At 40.9% G+C, this 20,995-nt stretch overlaps 1 protein-coding gene across 1 annotated transcript in view; it reads left to right on the top strand.

Annotated features, from left to right (window-relative positions):
• The first annotated feature begins 1,591 nt into the window (after positions 1–1,591).
• MOSMO (modulator of smoothened) overlaps positions 1,592–20,995 on the top strand; it is a 76,797-nt gene continuing 57,393 nt past the window's right edge. Inside the window, exon 1 of the mRNA XM_002826215.5 lies at positions 1,592–1,829. Coding sequence (XP_002826261.1) covers positions 1,724–1,829 — 106 coding nt within the window. The 5' untranslated portion in view covers positions 1,592–1,723. The remainder of the gene's footprint in view (positions 1,830–20,995) is intronic.

Below are 20,995 nucleotides of genomic sequence, written 5' to 3'. Positions count from 1 at the left end.
GTGGAATTTGAAACCTCCTGAATTTTGTGGACATGTAAGCATTCCAAAAATAGAGACAGATGTCACTCTTCTAGGTCTTTCTAGAGACGACCTATGTGGCATTTAAGGAGAAAATGAGTGTTTCATCTCCATTTGCTGCACGGAGTACCATTAGGGAGAGCTGGATCAAACGTCAGGGTTAGTGGTGATTCGGCCCATGAGCTGTGGAAGAAAAGAAAACCTCCACCATAGCATGTGCTGACAAATTATGCAAATGCCTTATTTTTCCCGTTTATTCATCCAACGTAAGACGCTGCACACACAACTCAGTAAACGGGATTATAACACCTGGTTGCTCAGGTCAAAAACTTATTCTTGAGTTCTCTTTCAACTCCTTCCCCATTATCCGCAGGTCCTTCCCTCTATCTACAAAACAACCAAATCTGTCCATTCCTCTCTATCTTCACTACTCTCACCCTAGCCAAAGCTACACTTCTCTCTCGTGGACTACTTGGCCTCTTAACTGGCGTCCCTGTTGTCATCTTTGCCTTTCCCCCATACAAGCTACACTATGGATCTTCACAGATTAAGTACGATCATGGGATTCTGCAAACACCCTCCATTGCCTTCTCATTGCACTCAGAACAAAATCCAAGGCCCCCAAAGCCCTACACCTGGCCTCTGTCTACCTCTTGTCATACTACTCTCCTGCCACACAGGCCATTTTGCAATTCCTTGGACACGCTGATCTCTTTCTGCCCCCCTCCCCTAATGATCTTTGCATTGGCTGTTCCCTCTGTCTGGTCTTGCGCCAGGTCTTCAAAGTGCAGGTCTTTACGATCGTGATGGTCTCAGCGGAACTTCCCTATCGCAGGTATCGCTCCGACTCCCATCACACTGACCTCCATTGAATTCAGGGATCTGCACCTGAAATTATCTTTATTTTACAGATAGGTTCTTAATGTGTTTCTGTCGCTTCCCACCAGAACGTGAGCTCCCCAAGAGCGGGCGCCTTGCCTCTGTCCACTCCAGTACCTCTGCACCTACAGCGCCTGACGCAGAGGGGTTGTCGAAAGCTATTTGCTAAATGGGGCAATCCTGGGAGTTGACGGCCGCGGAACGGGCAATGAGAATACAAGGTGACAGGGACCGCGCGGGGCCCGGAGTCGCTCGGCTGGAGTCGGGGCCCGCCTCCTGCTGGAAGACGGGCAGCTCCCCACTCTCATTCCAGTTTTGCTTCTGAGGGGCTCAGGAGGGGCCGCAGCCTGTGCCCAGTCATCAACAACAATCTTATTATTAGCGGGCAGAAAGCCAAGAGGTGGCGTGGCCTGCCGGAAGAGACCGGGACCCAGGCAGGGACCGGAGCCGGGCCGGTCGGGTCCGGGTCCAGAACGTAGAGGCGGGCGGTGCGGGGAGGGGCACAGGGCGGCCGGCCGAGCCGGGAGGACGGAGCTGGGGCGCGGCGGCTGGGGAACCGGGACCGGTCTCGCCAACGCGGAGGCTTCTCTTCCGGGTGAGGGGCGGGCAGGCCGAGCAGTTCCGGGGCGGGCGGCGGTTCCGTCCGTGCGGGCCGCGCCGCGGCTGCTGGTCCCGGGCGCGCGGAGGGCGCGAGCGGCGCGCGGGGGCCGAGGGGGCGCGAGGCAGCGGCGCGGGGACTCCGGGCCCCGGCGGCGGCCCATGGGGCGGGAGGCGTGAGGCCGCTGCCTGTCCGGGGCTCGGGGGGTGGGGGGAGCGGGGCGGGGAGATGGATAAACTGACCATCATCTCAGGATGTCTCTTTCTGGCCGCCGATATCTTCGCCATCGCCAGCATCGCCAACCCGGACTGGATCAACACCGGGGAGTCTGCAGGTGAGCCGCTGGTGCGCGGGGCCGGGCGGGGGACTGGCTGAGGGCGACGCGAGGGAGGGGAGACCCGGACTGAGGAGAGGACGGGGTGTAGGGTCCCGGCCGGAGGATAGCCTGAGGAGACCGGGGGCGGAGGGGAGACCCGGGCCGCGAAGGAAGGGGATGGAGGAGAGGAAGCCGCCGGGCGCCAGCGGGACCCCCGGGCTGAGGGGAGAGGCGCCCCAGGCCGGGTGAAAAGTGGCCGAGGAGACCTGGGCTGGGCTGGCAAGTCGCGGACCGGGGAGGAGGGGAGCAGCCCTCCGATGTGAGGGATCGCAGAGGAATGAGCTTCCTTTTGGATTAAAAAAAAAAAAAAAAAAAAAAAAAAGTCAAGGTGGGAGATGGGAGGAAACCGAGGCTCCTGCAAGGGAAATAGAAACCAGGCGGAGAGGCTGGGGCTGGGAGTGAGGCAGCCTGCAGGGCAGTGCGGGAGCCGCTAGAGAGCTGGTGGGCGAGGGGAGGCCGAGAGGGATCAGGTCTGACCCCAGACCCTCCACCACCAGAGGAAGCTGCGGTCGGGGGCGAGCCCGGGCTGCGGGGGCTGACCCCACCAGGCAGGGTGAATGGTGGGTGCTGGGAGAGCTGGTGGGGTTGGTGGGAGTGGGGGGCGCCGGACTGGAGCCCCTCTGCACCGCCGCCCCCGCCCATCCCCTGCCCGCTTGGCAGTGTTTGAGACGCTTGTGGCTTCGGATTTTCCCTTTGAAGTGTGTATGTGGTTATAATTTTGCTTTATTTTAGGCCCCGGAGCTATAATACTACTAATAATAAACCTCATTTTATGGAGCGTCTTTCATTCCAGCGCATCACAAAAACGCTGGAGAGATCTTAATAGTAGTTACAAAATTAAATAACACATTAGAGTTGCAGGCAGCCCGGCAGCGGGAGCAGTGCTTGCTGTACCACCACGGAGCTGTGGGCGGGAGAGGCAAGGTGGTGCCCTCGGGCAAGAGGCGGGCATCTTTCTGAAGGGTATCCCAGGTGAATGCCCTTCCAAGATTTTTCTCAGCTTGGACCACTTCTTTCCCTGCTACCTCTCCTCCCTCCCCTCTTCCCCCGCCTCTCTCTCCCTCTCCCTCTCTCCCTGACCTGTGAGACCAAACCTTAATTAATGTAAATAGCTGTCAGGAGAGCCGCTCCGATTTAAGGAATGGTCTTGTTTTTTAACTGCTTGTTCAGTGCAGGTGAAGGAACTTTTGAAGGATTGGGAATGTCAAGCTCCCTCCGTGGATAATTTCTTATAAAAATGCGGCCGGGCACGGTGGCTCACGCCTGTAATCCCAGCACTTTGGGAGGCCGAGGCGGGCGGATCAGGAGGTTAGGAGTTCGAGACTAGCCCGACCAACATGGCGAAACCCCATCTCTACTCAAAAAAAAAAAAAAAAAAAATTAGCCCGGCATGGTGGCGCGCGCCTGTAATCCCAGCTACCCAGGAGGCTGAGGCAGGAGAATCGCTCGAACCCGGGAGGCGGAGGTTGCAGTGAGCTGAGATCGCACCACTGCACTCCAGCCTGGGCGACAGAGCGAGACTCTGTCTCAAAAAAAAAAAAAAGAAAAGAAAAGCATCACTGTGCTGTCAAAACTTACTTTTTAAGTATTACTTATGGTTCTGTATTTATCCTGCAATATTTTTAGCTCTTAGAAAAAAAGTGGTAGCTGGGACATTTGTTGCTTCCTCCTCCCTCCCTTCTCTCCCCCAATCTAGACCTAGTAACACAAAATCATGCTGTCAGATTCACTGGTTATTAAAATAACACTCTAAAAATTCTGCTACTTTTCTTGCCTATAGAGTTTTAGCAGAACTCTTAATTGTAAAAGATATGAAGAATCAGGATGGTTTCGAATTTGGTGGTACTATGGGCTTTGTTTATGAAAATATTGTTGCTGCCCGACAACACGGTTACATGTATGACATCCAGTTCGTGACCTGTTGATATTTTTATCCTACTTACATGTGTATTGACTCCTTTTATGAGACTGACTTTCAGACTTTACGTACTTAGGGGAAAAGGGGTTTCAGTGCTCTAGCAGAAAGAATCTTTTTACAAAGAAGTTTTAGATAGAATCCCAATAGATAAAATAGACTAAGTGACCATGCAAAAGATATAGTTGAAAGAGAAGAATTGTTACATATAAAAGAGAAGAAAGATAAGTGATAGCATAACATTCCTAAGATGGAAAAGGGCATAGCCAGGCGTGGTGGCTCATGCCTGTAATCCCAGCACTTTGAGAGGCCAAGGTGGGCGGATCACCTGAGGACAGGGGTTTGAGACCATCCTGGCCAACATGGTGAAACCCTGTCTCTACTAAAAATACAAAGAAGTTAGCGGGGCGCGGTGGTGCATGCCTGTCATCCCAGCTACTCGGGAAGCTGAGGCAAGAGAATCGCTTGAACTTGGGAGGCGGAGGTTGCAGTGAGCCAAGATTGGGCTACTGCACTCCAGCCTGGGTGACAGAGTGGTACTCCGTCTTAAAAAGAAAACAGAAAAAAAAAAAAAAAAGGGAAGCTCCTCTTGTATTCAGAAGAAAGCAAGGATAGAATGAGTATAACTCTTTCAAATTTGGAGGCAAAATTGGCTGTGAGTTGCCATGGAGATGGGAGCAATGGATGTCCAAGGTCTGAGGAAACAGAAACTGTTAGAAAAAAATAATGGCAGAGAAAGCTTGCCAACGGTGATAAGTAGGATTGTCTAGCAGCATTGATGTGTCATGGAAGTTGATGGTCATGAACATACAGTGTGATAACCTATCTGCCCTCTTGACCTTTTCTAGTAGTGCTATGTCATTTTGGTGCTAAGGTAGGTGAATTTTCCAAGTGTTCTTGGAAATAAGGAAACATCAAGAATAATGTAAAAGCCTCATATACAATAATGAATAATAAAGAATAATGTGAAGGCTTCATTCAAGGTTGGGGTTTGCCAGATACGTTGCAACAAAATGACAGAGCAGCCAAGGTATTTAGGATAGTGGCCAAAGTATTGTAATGATGGCTTATGGAGTATCAGCTGGATAAAGAGTGAAAATGAATAAAAACTAATGGATTGGTCGGTCGAATAGCAGATGGTACAATGGTACATGGCCAGTAGAATAGGGGACCCAATAAAATTGAAGACCAGTCAGAGTGGGAGTGATCAATCCAGCAAAGTGGAATGGCAGGGGATCGTAGGCACAAGGTCCAGAGTGTAACAGTGACAATGTGTGGCTGATGTGGGATTGAGGAAGTGATTCTTTTTTTCTAAAAGTTTCCCTTGCCATCTCAGGATACCACTCCGTTAAATATTATGGCTAGAAAGAGGAATAAGACATAGTAAGAACATAGGAAATTTTAAAAATTCTTATCTAGCATGTATTTCTTACCTTACATATGTCAGGCAGTAAACCCCCCGAAACATAAAATGAATGGGACAGTATGTTCCTTTGTTTACTGTTGTGCTTGAGCTTGTATGCTGTACAGTCTTACCTGAGCGGGCAGATGTAGTCTTGAGTTAAAAAAAGTGCAAATTTACACCTTCCAAATCAATGAAGCATTTACAAGAAGTTCAAGTAAGATCTCAGTGGTGACAGGTCTGGCTTTATTTCAAGAGCTGCACAAAAGCCACTTAACCTGGCAACAAAAAGTTAATGTGTTGGTTCCCTTTGGTGTATTATATTCAGTCTATAAAGTTTTGATTGTGATGCTTTCATTGCAGTTTTTAAACAGGATAAAATGTATTTTAGAAGTAGAACTTTTGGAGCTGAAAGAGTCTGCAGAATGTAGCTCGAAAACCACTGCAGTGAACTACTAAGGGAAAGTTTCAGAATTTAAGTCTAGACTTCATCACTTCATAGCTCCGTAGCTTTAGGGCAGGTTCTTTAGCCTCTCTTTGTCTCCTTTTCCTCCTGTGTAAAGTAGGGATAATAAAAGTATCCATCTCATTGGGATATTTTGATAATTAACTGAGTTAACCCATGTCGAACATTTAGAACAGTACCTGACACACAGTAAATGCTCAATAAAAATTACATATTGTTATATTGCTGTTCTAGTTTATAAGAACAGGGGTCAGAATCCAGTTTTGAAATGAAAGCCCAGAACTGTGAGAAATGATGTTTTCTCTATTAGATGTTCTAGGAAATAAGGAAACATTAAGAATAATACAGCCATGCTTAGAACAAATTAAATATATGTCCCTCATGGCTTTGGACTTTCTCTGCCACTTCCATGCTGTTCTTCCTCTTCCAGTCTCTCCATACTGTAATCTCTGTTCTCAGCTTCTGCTTGAACTACCATAGAAGGAAATAGAAAAAAAAAAAAAAAAAAAAAAAGAGTAACTTCCTGAAGTCCCTATTGATGAACTATCTTACTATAAGATTATGGACCATACTTTGGACAGCAGAGTTTTTCATGTTTTTATTGTCTTGGTCTAGATACAGAGAAAGTACATCCCTTTTATTTTCACCTGTGTGATTAACATTTCATCTACTTGTTGTAATGGCTTGTGGATTATGCACAAACTTTTGAAGATCTGAAACATCATATTGTATGTATGGGGGAAGGCACTCTGATGAAGACTGTTTCTGTTAGTGTAACCAGAAATATTAAATGTAGATGAATACAGTGGCAAAATTACATAATTCTGCTATGCTAAGGTCAAATTTCTGCTGGTTACTGGAACTCAACATCAATAGCAGTATCTTTGATTTTATATAATGCTTCATAGTTTTTGAAGCACTTTGACATCCATTACTTGATCTGATTCCTTAGGATGTTTATATTTGGCCAATGTAAAATAGTCATTTTCCCATTTTCCCCCACATGGCAGTGCTTTGCATGTGAGATTTGAGTTTCAGTGCTGCAAAGATTCCATTGAAGAAAATTCTTCACTGAAGTATTACCTATATGTTATTTATGCACACCTTTTACTTATCTTAAATGAAATTAAAATTCTTCAGTGGCTGGAGGTTTTCCCAGATTACAGAAGAGGGAAAGAAGGAGACTTGGGTTTCAGTCTTAAAGTGATAGTCTTTGCTTTGTACAAGCTTCTTAATTTCACCGTCACTCTCTTCTCACCCCTGAAGAGACTTTTTGTCAGGGGGAAAAATTAGTGTTAGTTAATTTTAACAAGATAAACAGTTAAGTAAAGCTGCTTCTCTGATAAATATAAATGGTCTACAGATCCCTTTAGTGAGGGAGGCATTATCCCCTCACAGCGAGGATTTCAGTGACCGTAATCCTAATCATCCTAGATAGATTTGCCTTATGTTCTCTATGAAGATTTCCAGATGTTCCCCAAAAGTCTCTTTCAAGTAGCTGAAAGAACTTCTCCCTTATGTCTCATCAAAATTTCCCTAAAGTGGTTATCATATTCATGTTATAGTTTGTCATAACGAAGTTAAGGTTAGTGTATTCATTTCTGAAGATATTTTCATTCTTGTTGTTTTTAAAATTGTCTAGATGGGATGTTACTGTTTAGAGGGGGGTCTCAAAAACTGACATGTTCTTCCCTGCTTGTATTCTGAACTAGTTGAGGGGCAAAAAAGAAATAAGGTATTTAGGGGCTAAAATATTATTTTACTACTAAGAAAGAGGATATTGGAGAATGTCACTTACATTTGGGGGCATGTGACTTCCTACTCCTGGACCTTGAAATTGAGCAGACTTAACAATCCAGTCCCAGACAGAACTGGGGGAACTGCCCCTGTAAGACTTCCAGCATGACAGAGGAGAGATGAGTGCTTCCAAAGGCAAAATGTTGGATCACATATGCCCAGTATTTTCTCCTAAACTACCAGTCAGATGAAGTCAGTCCTCGTGACCTGACAAGGATTGAGTGAGGAGACACAAATGAGCTAAAAGTATTATGCCAACAGGATTCTGTCCTCTCCCCCGGTCTCCATTGCTCATGGATAGTAAAATCGGGAATAAGGAGAAAGCCTTACATGTTTAAAACCCACTGTATGTCTAGCATTTTGTGAGGAAGAGTTTTCATTTTCCTCAGGTCTAAAGATTGGCAGATGTTCAGGGAAGTGAAAGCCTTGGTGAGGGCTATCATTTCCTATTCTGCTACCTCCTACCTACTTCATAGGAAAATCTGGTAAACCTCAGATAAGGGACTGTGGTGCTTGACATCTATCTCATAAGGGTTCAAGATCTACAGGTAGATCCCGGCCTATGCACTGGGGATCCTCAGTTTAAAACATTAAAATTACAAGTTGCTCAAGCAGACCTGTTCATTAAGTAATAGAAAATGATTAAATCATTAGTCCTTTCCCTGGAACTGTAACAACTTCAATGGTCACAAAGGTACTTTGACGTGAAAGAACTCTGTAACATCAGTTGTTAAACCTATCTCAGACTTCATTTTATTAATCACTTTGGACATGATTTATAGAGGACAGGATTTGGTTACCTAAAAGGGCAAACATTTTGAGATTGTGTTCTCCTTGAATTTAAAAAGCATTAATAATATTTCTTCATTGGCCTTTTGAGCCTATTTCCAGTAAATTTTTTTAAAGAGCTTTATTGAGATGTAATTCACATAATAATAAAATTCATCCATTTAAAGTATACAAATAAAGTATTTAAAGTATACAAATCAGTGGCTTTTAGTATCTTCATAAAGTTGTGTGCTACCATCACCATAGTCCATTTTAGAACATTTTCATTACTCCACGACCAGGCTAAGAGGTGTCTCTTAGCTTCCTAGGCAACCCCTAATATACTTTCTGTCTGTTGATTTGCCTATTCTGGACATTTCCAATCATAGAATCTATGTGATCCTTTGTGACAGGCTTCTTAAACTTAGCATAATGTTCTCAAAGTTCATCCATGTTATGACTTTTTTTTTCTTTAAGAGACAGGGTCTTGCTATGTTGCCCAGGCTGGACTCAAACTCCTGGGCTCAAGCAATCCTCCACCCTCAGGCTCCCAAGTAGCTGGGACTATAGATGCACGCTGCCACACCTAGCTATGTATTTCTTTTTTATTGCCAAGTATTCCATTATATGGATAGACCACATTTATTTAGCCATTCATCAGTTGGTGGACATTTGGACCACTCAGTTTTTTACTTCCAAGCATAAAAGTCTATGAAGATAAAGTGATTAAAGATGTTTTTTAAATGTGATTTTTTAAAAAGTGACATTATCAGTATAATTTATTTCAGCATATCAAGTAATAATTATCAATAAAAATTCAAAAACTGGTCTTTTTACAGTCCTCACAGGACATGCTTAAAGCTTGAGATCATTTATGATACTGTGAATTCCCAGAGTGGACCAGATTTTCCAATAGGAAATTAGATCTCCTGAACAAAGCATTAATATTTCCTTTACAACCTTAGTTCCAAACATCATCTCTTTTATCATTACCAACAGAGATAGAACCACTTCAGAATTAAGAGTATAAATAAGCCTAAATGTTTTTGGAGAAGGGGAATTTAGGATTAAGAACATGAACAGCAGGCATGAGTAAATGGAAATCACTAAAGGAAGGAAATTCAGAAGAAAAAAAATTAAAGACTGCTGATGCATTTGTTAGATTGGCCATACTTATTGAGTCCTTCCTTATTTGGCTGCCAGAACCCCTTTCAAATTTTGCATAGTAATAGTTACATATATCAGTTCTCCACTGTTCTGCTTAGTGTCACCAAAAACATCATTGTTTAATCCCTTTCCTGGTAAATACTGAGTTTGTGTTGGAGTTGCAGTATAGTAAAATGGTTCTGTAGGATTTGGAGTCAGGCATATCTCTATTTGATTCTTGGATTCCCTTTTTATTAGCTTTATGATTTGGGGCATGTAATTTGGTTTTTCAGCTATAAAATGGAGACAATAAATTTACCTCAAAGGATAGTTGTGAGGAAATAAAATGTGGCATATAAGAGAGATTAGCACATTGTCCGATACATAGTAAATGCTCAAATGTTAGTCATTTATTATATAAAAGATCAAAACATCTGGATTTTTAGTGTTTCCCTTTTGTACTGTCTGTCTTATTTATTTACTTATACCCTGTCTTGTTCCAGAAAGAGATTTAAGGCAACATAATGTGTCTGTATTTGAATGTTTGTGAACCCAGCTGGGTCCAATCTGGGACGAGAGACTGCATAGTCAGTTGTTGTGGTAATACACACTTATGGGACACATGTAACTACCAAAACCAAGGAGTACTTGGGTTTATATGTTTCTGGAACAGATTGAAGAGGTTTTCTAAGTGAAAGACAGCCTAGCATAGTGGAAATGGCACACCGGCTTTGGGGCAAACCAACATGTAGCCAAGTCCCAGTCCGACTATTTACGAGCCATGTAATTGATCTTAGACAAGTTGCAGTTGGGGGTTTTTATTAATAAAAATTATATCATTCAGACCTGATTAATACCTCTTTCAGCACTTCCAGTAGTTATGCAGGTTTAGACTCCAACTTTGTTCTCCTGTGGGTTAAAGAGTATTAACCACAGTGTATTGTTAAGATCATTTAGTTCAGAAGTTAGTTTTAAAGGAATTTAAGAGCTGGTAGTACAGTTGGAGTATCAAGTCAATTTTTCTCACCTCAGAGTGTGAAAATAAGTTTGAAATATATGAGATAGTTGGTTCTTTATAGAAACCTGGCAAGCAGTATAACTGAAGATTTAGTTTATGGAATAAATTTTTTTCTAGTTACTAGCTTCTGTAATGCAATTGTGAGTTCATTTTTTCCATAACCCATTTCAATGCATACTTAGGCGGTGGGCCATATTGCATAATCTTATAGGGGAAATTTAGACATGTAATGAAGTGTTCCTGTTTATGAAATTGTCGCTATTGAATTATAAGTAAGAACTTGTTCGTGCAACTCGAATGCAGAATTATTTACATAGTGACCGTGTTTGATGTGCTTCTCTAAGAGACCCAGGAAATTAGGTTGCATGGTGACAGCAGTGACAAATATATAGGTATAAATTTCATATTTACAGCTTTACCTTTGTGATGGTTTATATAACGTGACATTCATGTCTTTTTGGTTGTAAGAATGTTGTATTTTCAAGTTCTGAAGCTACACATTTTTTTCCAAGTACTTTCTAGAATTCCCTGCCCAGCTAAGCAGCTAGCAACTTTATAATTAGAAAACCTGATCCAATTGATGACAACAGATTGAAAGTAGCAGTAATTTCATCCTTTATCAACTACAAACTGATGAAAAAGTAATGCTGGGAAAGCTGTTGTAGAAATCGTAAAGAGACTTAGATAAGAGCCGTAAGGAAACCTGAAGATCTTTGAATATCAGGATACCTAAAAATAGGTACCTGGATTAAAACCATTTTTCAATAATATACCCTTACTGTATATTTCACTTAAATATACTGTGTTTGTAAACTTTACTGTGCATTCTCTTGTTAACTGCAAATTACATGGAGGAGAATTCTTGCCAGATATGCAATGAGCAAGTAGAATGTGATGTTCCTTTGGGGTTTATTGCTTTAGAGTTGACAAAATAAAGAGCATTTGGGTTTGGGTGTTGCTATCAATGGTACTTACATGTATTTGTGAATATGTACCAATTAACATGTATAGTTTGCTTAAGGGAAGTTTCAGTGTGTGACTCCGTTCATTTTTGAAGCAAACTGGCAAATCTTTGAATCACTGCTTTTTTTTAAATTAGTGAAAGGCTGCACTTTGTGTGTCTCATTATACTACCTTTGCTATAAATAAAATATCACATTTGGCATTTTGACACTTGCCATTGTATATATTGAGCAAAAAGGCAGCTGTTGACTTTTAATATAGATCTGTTCAACTAGGGACCATATTTTACTATAGTTAGAGATTAAACAGGAGTAGAAAAAAATGCGGTTGGGTGGGTCAAGTAAGAAAAAGGAAGAACAAAATTTCATTATTGCAATATATTCACAGTAAGTTGTTTACCTGGAACATGGTTGGGTCTAATTTCAGCCATAATAATAGAACTTCTTTTCAAAAATTGGCCATGTTCAGATCCGTTCTGCTGACCAGGCCACTGGTCTTTGGACCAGACCTCCAAAGACAAAAATCTTTAAGGCCACTTAGACTATCAAAGAGATATGACCATTTCATTTATAAAGTACCATTATTTTGATAAAAGAAATCTTTAATTTACTATGAATATTTTAAAAATCTTCCCATAGATATTCCCTATGCCATTGGACTTCATTCCAGACCATCTTGTAACAAATGTTATTGATATATTTGTGGTCTGTAAGGAATCTGTACTGAAATAATCAGAGAGATTATGTTTAAGCAAATGAAAAAAGTCCTTGAGTTACCCTATACCCTGGGAAGATAAAATTGTATCTTGCATGTCTTACATCTTGTGAGTATGTACCAACATATGCATATGATCAGGCAATCAGAGAGGAGGTGAAATTTGAGCTTAACAGATGATACATTTAATAATGAGTAATAAAGAAGACTTGGGTGGTTCTTGTTCTTGAAAAGGGAATGGCATGAGTAAAGGTAGAGAGGAGGCAGTGAAATTTCTATTCCAATCCATTTCTCTGTGTTGCAACTTATTTTATCTTTCTAAAGAAGAAATAGAGTAATAAATACTTGTATAGCATTTACTTTGTGACAGATTCTTTTCTAGACACTTTACATGTGTTAATTGATCCCCACAATACCCCTGTGTAAGTGCTTTTAGACAGCCTGATGAAAATACAGAGAAGTCACTTGCCTAATGTCACACAGTGGATCCTGGCTCTTACGTATTATTGCATGTGCTCGTACCAGAAACCTTCAGTGACTTCATCTTCCACAGAACAAAAGACACTCAAGGATTTTCACAATCTGGCTCCAACTTATAATACTTTCTGGCCTTAGATCCTGCTTTTTTCCCCTGCATAAATGTACATTCTAGCCCCTCTGTATTACTTTCTGTTTCCTGTGTATAATCTGTATTGTCATCTGTAATTCTTTGGCCCTCTCACTCTCTCCAGTCCCTGTTTTATCAGTATCCTACCCATCTTCCAAGTATATCAGCTGCTATCTTCATAAAACCTTTCTTGATCCCTTACCTAAAGTGATTTTCCACCCCCTTGGTAACACTTTGCACATTTTTTATGGTAGCATATCTGTGTCATGGTTATTTGTGTGGTACTTGCCCTATTTTCTAGTATATTTTTTTGGTAGCATAGATTTTTTTAAAGTTCTTTGAGAGCGGGGAATATGATTTATTGATCTTTGTATCTTAGGCAGCATTCAGTCTAAGCTTGCACAGGGCAGGAAAGAGGAAATGTTATGGTTAACACTAAGATTTTGTACCTGGGCTAGGGAGTAAAATTGGGAATTTAGAGAGTGAGGTGATTGTAAAAAGTGAGGAGTTGATTTAGACATGTTCTGTTTGAGGTGAGAGTAGGATATGCAAGAAGAAAGGGACTAGAGCTCAGAAGACAGGAATATTTGGCACTCCCAGTCTTATCTCATTTTCACAAGTATGATACTTAAATTGTTACATATCAAGTTAGCTGCATATCCATAGAATTCAGGCTTCTTTTTTTTAAAAAAAATGTATCAGTTGGGGCCAGGTGCGGTGGCTCACGCCTGTAATCTCAGCACTTTGGGAGGCTGAGGCGGGCAGATCAGCCGAGGTCGGGAGTTCAAGACCAGCCTGACCAACATAGAGAAACCCCATCTCTACTAAAAATACAAAATTAGCCAGGCGTGGTGGCACATGCCTGTAATCCCAGCTACTCAGGAGGCTGAGGCAGGAGAATCGCTTGAACCCGGGAGGCGGAGGTTGCAGTGAGCCAGGATCGTATCATTGCACTCCAGCCTGGGCAACAAGAGTGAAAACTCCATCTCCAAAAAAAAAAAAAAAAAAAAAGAAAGTATCAGTTGGTTTTTATTTGGAAAATGAAGTCCAGCTACTATATAATCATTCCTGACTTTTTTTTTTTTTTTTTTTTTGAGACGGAGTTTCGCTCTTAATTGCCCAGGCTGGAGTGCAATGCCTTGATCTCGGGTCACCGCAACCTCTGCCTCCCGGGTTCAAGTGATTCTCCTGCCTCAGCCTCTCAAGTAGCTGGGATTACAGGCATGCGCCACCACGCCCAGCTAATTTTTGTATTTTTAGTAGAGACGGAGTTTCTTCATGTTGGTGAGGCTGGTCTCCAACTCCCGACCTCAGGTGATCCACCCGCATCGGCCTCCCAAAGTGCTGGGATTACAGGCGTGAGCCACCGCGCCCAGCCCTGACTTTAATATTATAAGATGAAACTTAATTTGTAGGTCGTTTTGTTGATTCTCTGGGTCAATACGGAAATTAGATTTCTAGGCTAGCCCACAAGACCATGTTGTAGTTGAAATACTTACTTCTGCAACAACAAAATAGTAGAAAGCAATACAGTTGCTTTACTATTTGCATTTTCAAAAGATAAAAAGGAACAAGAAAGGGCAGCTTATTTCTCTTATTCTTGATCAGTTTGACTTCAAAGCTTACAACATTCCTCCTATGTGATATAGTTGTTCACTGAGATTCTTCTTATATATGTCAACAGTGTTTTGGGTTTTCTGGCCCTATCAGAGGAATTTCGGAGAATGTATGTGTAAGAGGTTTCCTGAAGTGGAATAACCTGTGGTAGAGTTAACTCAGTAGAGCTGAGGAAGATATGTATGAGTGAATGCAAGTGCATATGATATGTGTAGTTTGCTGTGGTGGGGGTGGGTAGGGGATGGTGAGGAACTTGTAATGGGTAAATAATCTCTCCCATGAGGAAGCAAGATGAAATGGAAGAGGTTGGATCCAATGTTCCTCATCTGATCCCACGGGAAGGGCCATTGGTCTGGTCTAGAATGGTTACTGTTTGTTGAGGGGACCTCTATGGTTGGATAGAGTAAGGAGAAAAACAGTATTTTGTATGCCAGTTTAAGTATGATAAGGTGCAGATTAAGTCTTTTATGTTGAAATCTGGGTTCTAATTCTGGCTTTCCCATAGTTGTTTTGTTTGTGCTTGAAAATTTACCTAAATTTTATTATTCTGTATTTTCCCCCAACTGAAAAATAGTTCCTGTCCCCCTTCATCTTCATGAATATCCTCTTACTTGAAAATAAAAGTGAGTGTATATGATACGTTAAATTCTTAGGAAAGTATTTTATTCAGAAAGTTATAGTTAAAAGAGTATGGGGGCTGGGCTCACACCTGTAATCCCAACACTCTGGGAGGCCGAGGTGGGCAGATCGCTTGAGCTCAAGGAGTTCGAGACCAGCCTGGGAAACATGATGAAACCCTGTGTCTACAAAAAATACAAAAATTAACCCAGCATGATGGCATGTTCCTGTAGTCCCAGCTACTCAGGAGGCGTAGGTGGGGGGATCTCATGAGCCTGGGAGGTGGAGGTTGCAGTGAGCTGAGACTGGACCAGTGCACTCCAGCCTGGGTGACAGAGTGAGACCCTGTCTCAAAAAAAAAAAAAAAAAAAAAATGAGGTAGAAGTCAGAACTCAGTTCAAATTCTGGTTCTGTTGTTTACCAGCTGAGGGGCTTTGAGCATGTTTCTTGGCCTCTGAGCTATAGTTTTTTCATGTATAAATGGGGATAATACTTCTTACCTTGAAGGGTGGTTGTAAGAATTAAAGTTAATATATCTGAAACATCTACCACGGTACAGGCACACATGGTAACTGTTGTTATTGTGGTTAAGCAACTAAATGGATTAATCTCTTATCACATTTGATACATAGAACATAAACATTGCAGTTGATTATTTGCCCACTATACAGTTACTGAAGGCAGTCTGATGTTTTTAAAGTAGGATATATCATTGTTTTATCCTTGGCTGCCCATATCACTTTTTTTTTTTTTTTCCATTAAAAAAAGTAGTCTCACTATGTTGCCCAGGCTGGTTTCAAACTCCTGAACTCAAGCAGTTCTCCTGCCCTGACCTCCCAAAGTGCTGGGATTACAGGCATGAGCCACTGCCCTGGCCCTGCCGGTATCACTTTCATGATGTACATTGTAACCATGCCCCTGATACTTGGTTTGCTACCTTCTTCCAGCTCAGTGCACTAAGAGTATCAGACAGCCTATCCAAATGTTTATATGCAGGTGCTGTACTGCATATTAAAGGTAACATGTATTTGGGGATTTTTCAAGTGTGATGACAGATTGTACTAAGCCACTAGCATCCTGTCAACCTTCCTACACTAGCCAACATTTGCTAACTGGGTTATGGATGTAATCTGTAGTCCTAGGGTAGATTTTCCCGACTGGCTAGGTATGTAAACCATAACCCTAACCTCATTAGTTGAGGTTAGTCACTATCATGGACTGAATGCACCCCTCCTTCCAAATTCACATGTTGAAATCCTGACCCCCGATGTGATGGTATTAGGCAGAGGGGATTTGGGGAGGTGATTAAAAAGAGGTCTAGCCCACTTTGTGCTATATGAAGATACAATGAGAATTTACCAGTTTGCAACCTAGAAGACCCTCACCAGATCCGGACCTTGCTGGCACCCTGATCTCACATTTCCAGCCTCCAGAAATGTAAGAAATGAATTTTAATTGCTTTTAAACCACCTGGTCCTTTGTTATAGCAGCCCAAATGGACTAAGACAGTAACCAAGTGTCAGTCAAGGGTTCTAAATGTAAAGGATGATTGATAATCACAGGTAGCCTATAAGGTAATTTATGGTATAATCTTATTCATTTTCTTATGATGAAACGTAAAATGTGAGACTCTTTTTTTATTCTGTAGACAAAATACTTTGGGTTTAAAAATTTTTTAAATTGAGTCACTTAAGAAACCATAGCAAAGAATCTTACTAAGACAAATGTAGACAGTCATATATCAGCCTACTAAATCACCTTTTAGACTCCTACTCTGGATAAGATTTAGTGGATTAGGATTAGAAGACAAACCCTTTTATGTTGATATGTTGCTACTATAGGACTAATCCTGGAAACCTCGTACTCTTTCTGAGGTTCTTACCATTCAGTAGGTAGCTATTATCGTGTAACCATTTAGAATTACACCATTAGTTAAGTAAGATGTTGGCTTTAAGTGGACCACCCTATATTGAAGATTTAATTATCCTTTATTGTAACTATCTTGACAGTTATCAGGGATGTTGGGTACATTATGGGTTTTCCCTACTGTGCTATTTCTTTTATTTTTTGCCTCTGTAAGTTGCTGGGTGCTGCTTTTTTTCTATTTTTATTAGCCTAGAATTAACTAAAAGATTGTATCTCTTGTCCATCACCTCCTACTGCACCCTGCCCTTCCTCTCTAGGAGCCTCTTGTGGCAAATCTCCAACTTGGCCATTCAAGCAGTTCATACCCAGATGAAAAAGTTCAAGGTACAGATATCAGCCATTCTCAGTGGTCAGTTTCCATTGTCTTTACCAATAGCCCTCTGCTGTGCTCAGCTCTTGTTTCTCTGAGCTTGGGGTTTTACTGAGTTTTTTTTAGAAAATCCGTCAACTTATCTAATGAAGAAGACTGTCTTTTGACTGTATTGATACAGGCTGCAGAGGTACTTACTCCTTTTCTGTGAACCTGTTTTCTCTTGTATAGATTCAAGAAATTCTTCAGTGATTCTGCTTTGTTGATGGTATTCTTGTCATTTTCTCATGCTGCTGTAGAATTTTGTACAAATTATATATATATTTTTTTAAGAAACTTGGTTTGTCCAACAAAAGGACTATAACATTATTTTACATTCTTAATTTGAAAATGTGCTTTATATCAGAATTAATTGCCAACCTTTGTTTTAAAATTATATTGAAATCCTGGATCTAGGTCTTCTAGACAGTTTCTTTGATATATTGGTCATTTCAGTGGCCAATCTTTGGTCATTTCAGTGGGATTTGGAGAAGACAGGAGAATAAATTGACTCACTTTACCTCCCAACAATGTTTAATGAATGTTGATTGAATGAGTGAAATTAGTGGTTAGGTAGAGCAGTTGATTTGGCCTAAATAATATTTACAAATATGTATAGGAGATTTAGTCTACAGCAGTTGATTATCTTTGAAAACTTTTTTTTTTTTCTTTTTTTTTTGAGACGGAGTCTCGTTCTGTCAGCAAGCTGGAGGGCAGTGGCATGATCTCGGCTCACTGAAACCTCCACCTCCAGGGTTCAAGCGATTCTCCTGCCTCAGCCTCCTGAGTAGCTGGGACTATAGGCTTGTGCTACCACACCCATCTAATTTTTGTATTTTTAGCAGAGACAGAGTTTCACCATGTTGGCCAGGATGGTCTCGATCTCTTGACCTTGTGATCTGCCCACCTCAGCCTCCCAAAGTGCTGGAATTACAGGCATGAGCCACTGCGCCCGGCCGAAAACATTTTTAATAGTGGGAAAGTTATGATACAATAATTTTCTTAAGGTCACACATTTAAGTAAACCAGAAAAGGTTTAAGTTTTATGGCTCCTATTTATGGCAGGAACATATGTGTAATCAGTTAGAATGCAGGAAACATTATATTAAAGTGGCTAACAGCACAGATTGTAGAGCCTAGGTTCAAATTCTACCTGTTCTGTCTGGACATGACGGTTCATGTGCCTGTAATCTCAGCACTTTGAGAGGCTGAGATGGGAGGATCACTTGAGCCCAGGAGTCTGAGACCAACCTGGGCAACATAGCAAGACCGCATCTCTACAAACATTTTTTTTTTAATTGCTGGTCATGATGGTGTGTGCCTGTAGTCCTAGCTACTTGGGAGGCTGAGGCAGAAGGATCGCTTGAGCCTAGGAGTTCAAGGCTGCAGTGAGCTATGATTGTGCCACTGCACTCCAGCCTGGGCAATGGAACAAGACTCTGTCTAAAAAAAAAAAAAAAAAAAAAAAATTCTATCTGTTCAGCTTACTAGCAGCATGATTTTGGGCAACATACCTCAGAGGTCTGTTTCATGTATATAAAACACTTACAGTGCTTGGCACACAGCACTATGTAAGTGTCAACTAAAGTTAATCAGACTAACTTTTGAAGATCCTTAGCTATAGTCTTTTCAGGAGCCATAGGCAGTTATCTTAAAATTGATCATAAATACTTTATTGTAATAAATATTAAGTTGTAGATATAAATGTTACCATACTGATTCTACTGTTTACATATAAATTCTAGTCCATGGACAACTGGCCACAGTGTTTACCTCATATGAATAGTACCACTACTGTAAAGAAGAGTAGTCTTAATATTGAAAAAAGTAGATTTAAATATTGAATACAAATTGAAATCAGCGAGCCTAACTGTACATCAAATTAATCATGTAACCATCAAGGAAAAAAAGAATTATCAAGTAACTTTTCAACATAGAACTCTGACTGTGCTCCCTTAATGATGGAATATAACCTAAGGACAAAAAGAACTGCAAAGAAATACTGATCTTAGTAGGTAACAAACCCCCTATAACAGCTCTGCAGGGGAAATGTCCCCATTTGCCTATTCAAAGAAGGGAATGATTTACCTGGCATTAAATGATGCTGGAGTCATTATACCACACTGCTGTTTTTATTGTGTGCTATTTCCAATGAGTCCTGTGTTAACCATCCTGGTTTGTTTAGTACCTCTCTCTTATTAACAACCTCTGTAATTATTAGAACCACATTTTCAAGAACTTAGTAACCATTTGAATCCCCTTTTTTCAATAATTTCATTCCATGTAATCAGGCCTGGTTTTTTGAAATCTGCTTTCCTAAGGGGTATTTGACCTACCCATTCTTTACAAATTCTGAGATGATCTAGATGACCTAACAGCTTTTTTCTTAATTCCTCCTACTTCACCAATAACTAGTTCCTGGAATATTAGCTAGTGTCCAAGTCACAATTACTTATGGTCTGTATGATAACTAAGTCTGGAAGTTGGATATGAGAGAATTGCGTTCTCTTTTTTTTTTTTGGAGACAGGGTCTCACTCTGTCGCCCAGGCTGGAGTGCAGTGGTGCGATTTTGGCTCACTGCAACCTCCACCTTCCAGGTTGCAGTGATCCTCCTGACTTAGCCTCCTGAGTAGCTGGGATGACAGGCATGTGCTACCAAACCCAGCTAATTTTTGTATTTTTAGTAGAGACAGGGTTTTACCATGTTGGTCAGGTTGATCTCAAACTCCTGACCTCAGGTGATCTGCCCACCTCGGCCTCCCAAAGAGCTGGGATTACAGGCATGAGCCACTGAGCCCAGCCTGAGAATTGCATTCTTAAAGACATTAATCTGTTTGTAATTTAGGATGTCTTACAGTGATTTGGTGGTGAGACATACGGGAAGGGGTGGTAAAGAAGGCAATTGTTGGACCTGTGCTTTTTACGTGAAATAGCAGAAATGAGTATTACTTTACAAACTGGTTTTGGAAATGATTCATTCATTAAAGAAAACAAATAAAAATAGCAATAAAACTAGGACATAATAACTGGTTGTTAAATGAACTCTATGTCCTTTGAAAAGGAGATGATTAAGGAAGAAAATATGTAAATAACTTGGGTACGCAAACTGCTATTTGAAATTCTGCTGAGTAAAAATGATAGGAGTTAAACTGTTCAGGAATTTAACTCTTGCTTAAAGTATTCGTGTAGCAAGTCTCCGTTTTTTTTTTAAATTACAGTGTTTGAAGATCCTCTTCTTGAATTAACAGAATCAAAGTGAAATTCCATTTTTTAAATCACTCCTAAACTGTCTTTACAGTGTGTGGCTTTAAAATATAATTCTATGTAATATGCCAGAGAAATTCTCAAGAAAATCTAGGACTAGGATTTCAATATAATTTTAAAAGGAAGGAAGGTGGGCAATCAGATTAATTTGAAAAAGTGCTTTATATCACTAGTAAGAATGCAAAACTGTGTTATAGTCCTTTCATTAGGTTAACTGGGTTTCTAAACACCTGGAGAAAATTATTTTAGTATTTTCTGTCCAAAATAGCGGTTTGTGGAAAATGCACCACTTGTCTGGGGAAATCAGTGTTTATGAGACATCTTTGTTAATGTTTCTAAAGTTTTAACTCTCTGGACAAACATTCAAGAAAAATTTAACCGTTATATAAAAATATTCCTAATAGTAAACTTTGAGCACACCTGTGGAATTAGACTTGGTTCATGTTCTAACCAACTCTTTCTAGCTGGTACCTTGTAATTTAGCCTGTTACTCAGTTTCCTTATTGAATTGTTTTGAGAATTAAATGAGCATACATAAAGCACTTAATACTAC

The sequence above is a fragment of the Pongo abelii genome, chromosome 18 (genome assembly GCF_028885655.2).
Source record: "Pongo abelii isolate AG06213 chromosome 18, NHGRI_mPonAbe1-v2.0_pri, whole genome shotgun sequence".
NCBI lineage: Eukaryota > Metazoa > Chordata > Mammalia > Primates > Hominidae > Pongo > Pongo abelii.
This window is presented reverse-complemented; position numbering and strand designations above follow the sequence as displayed.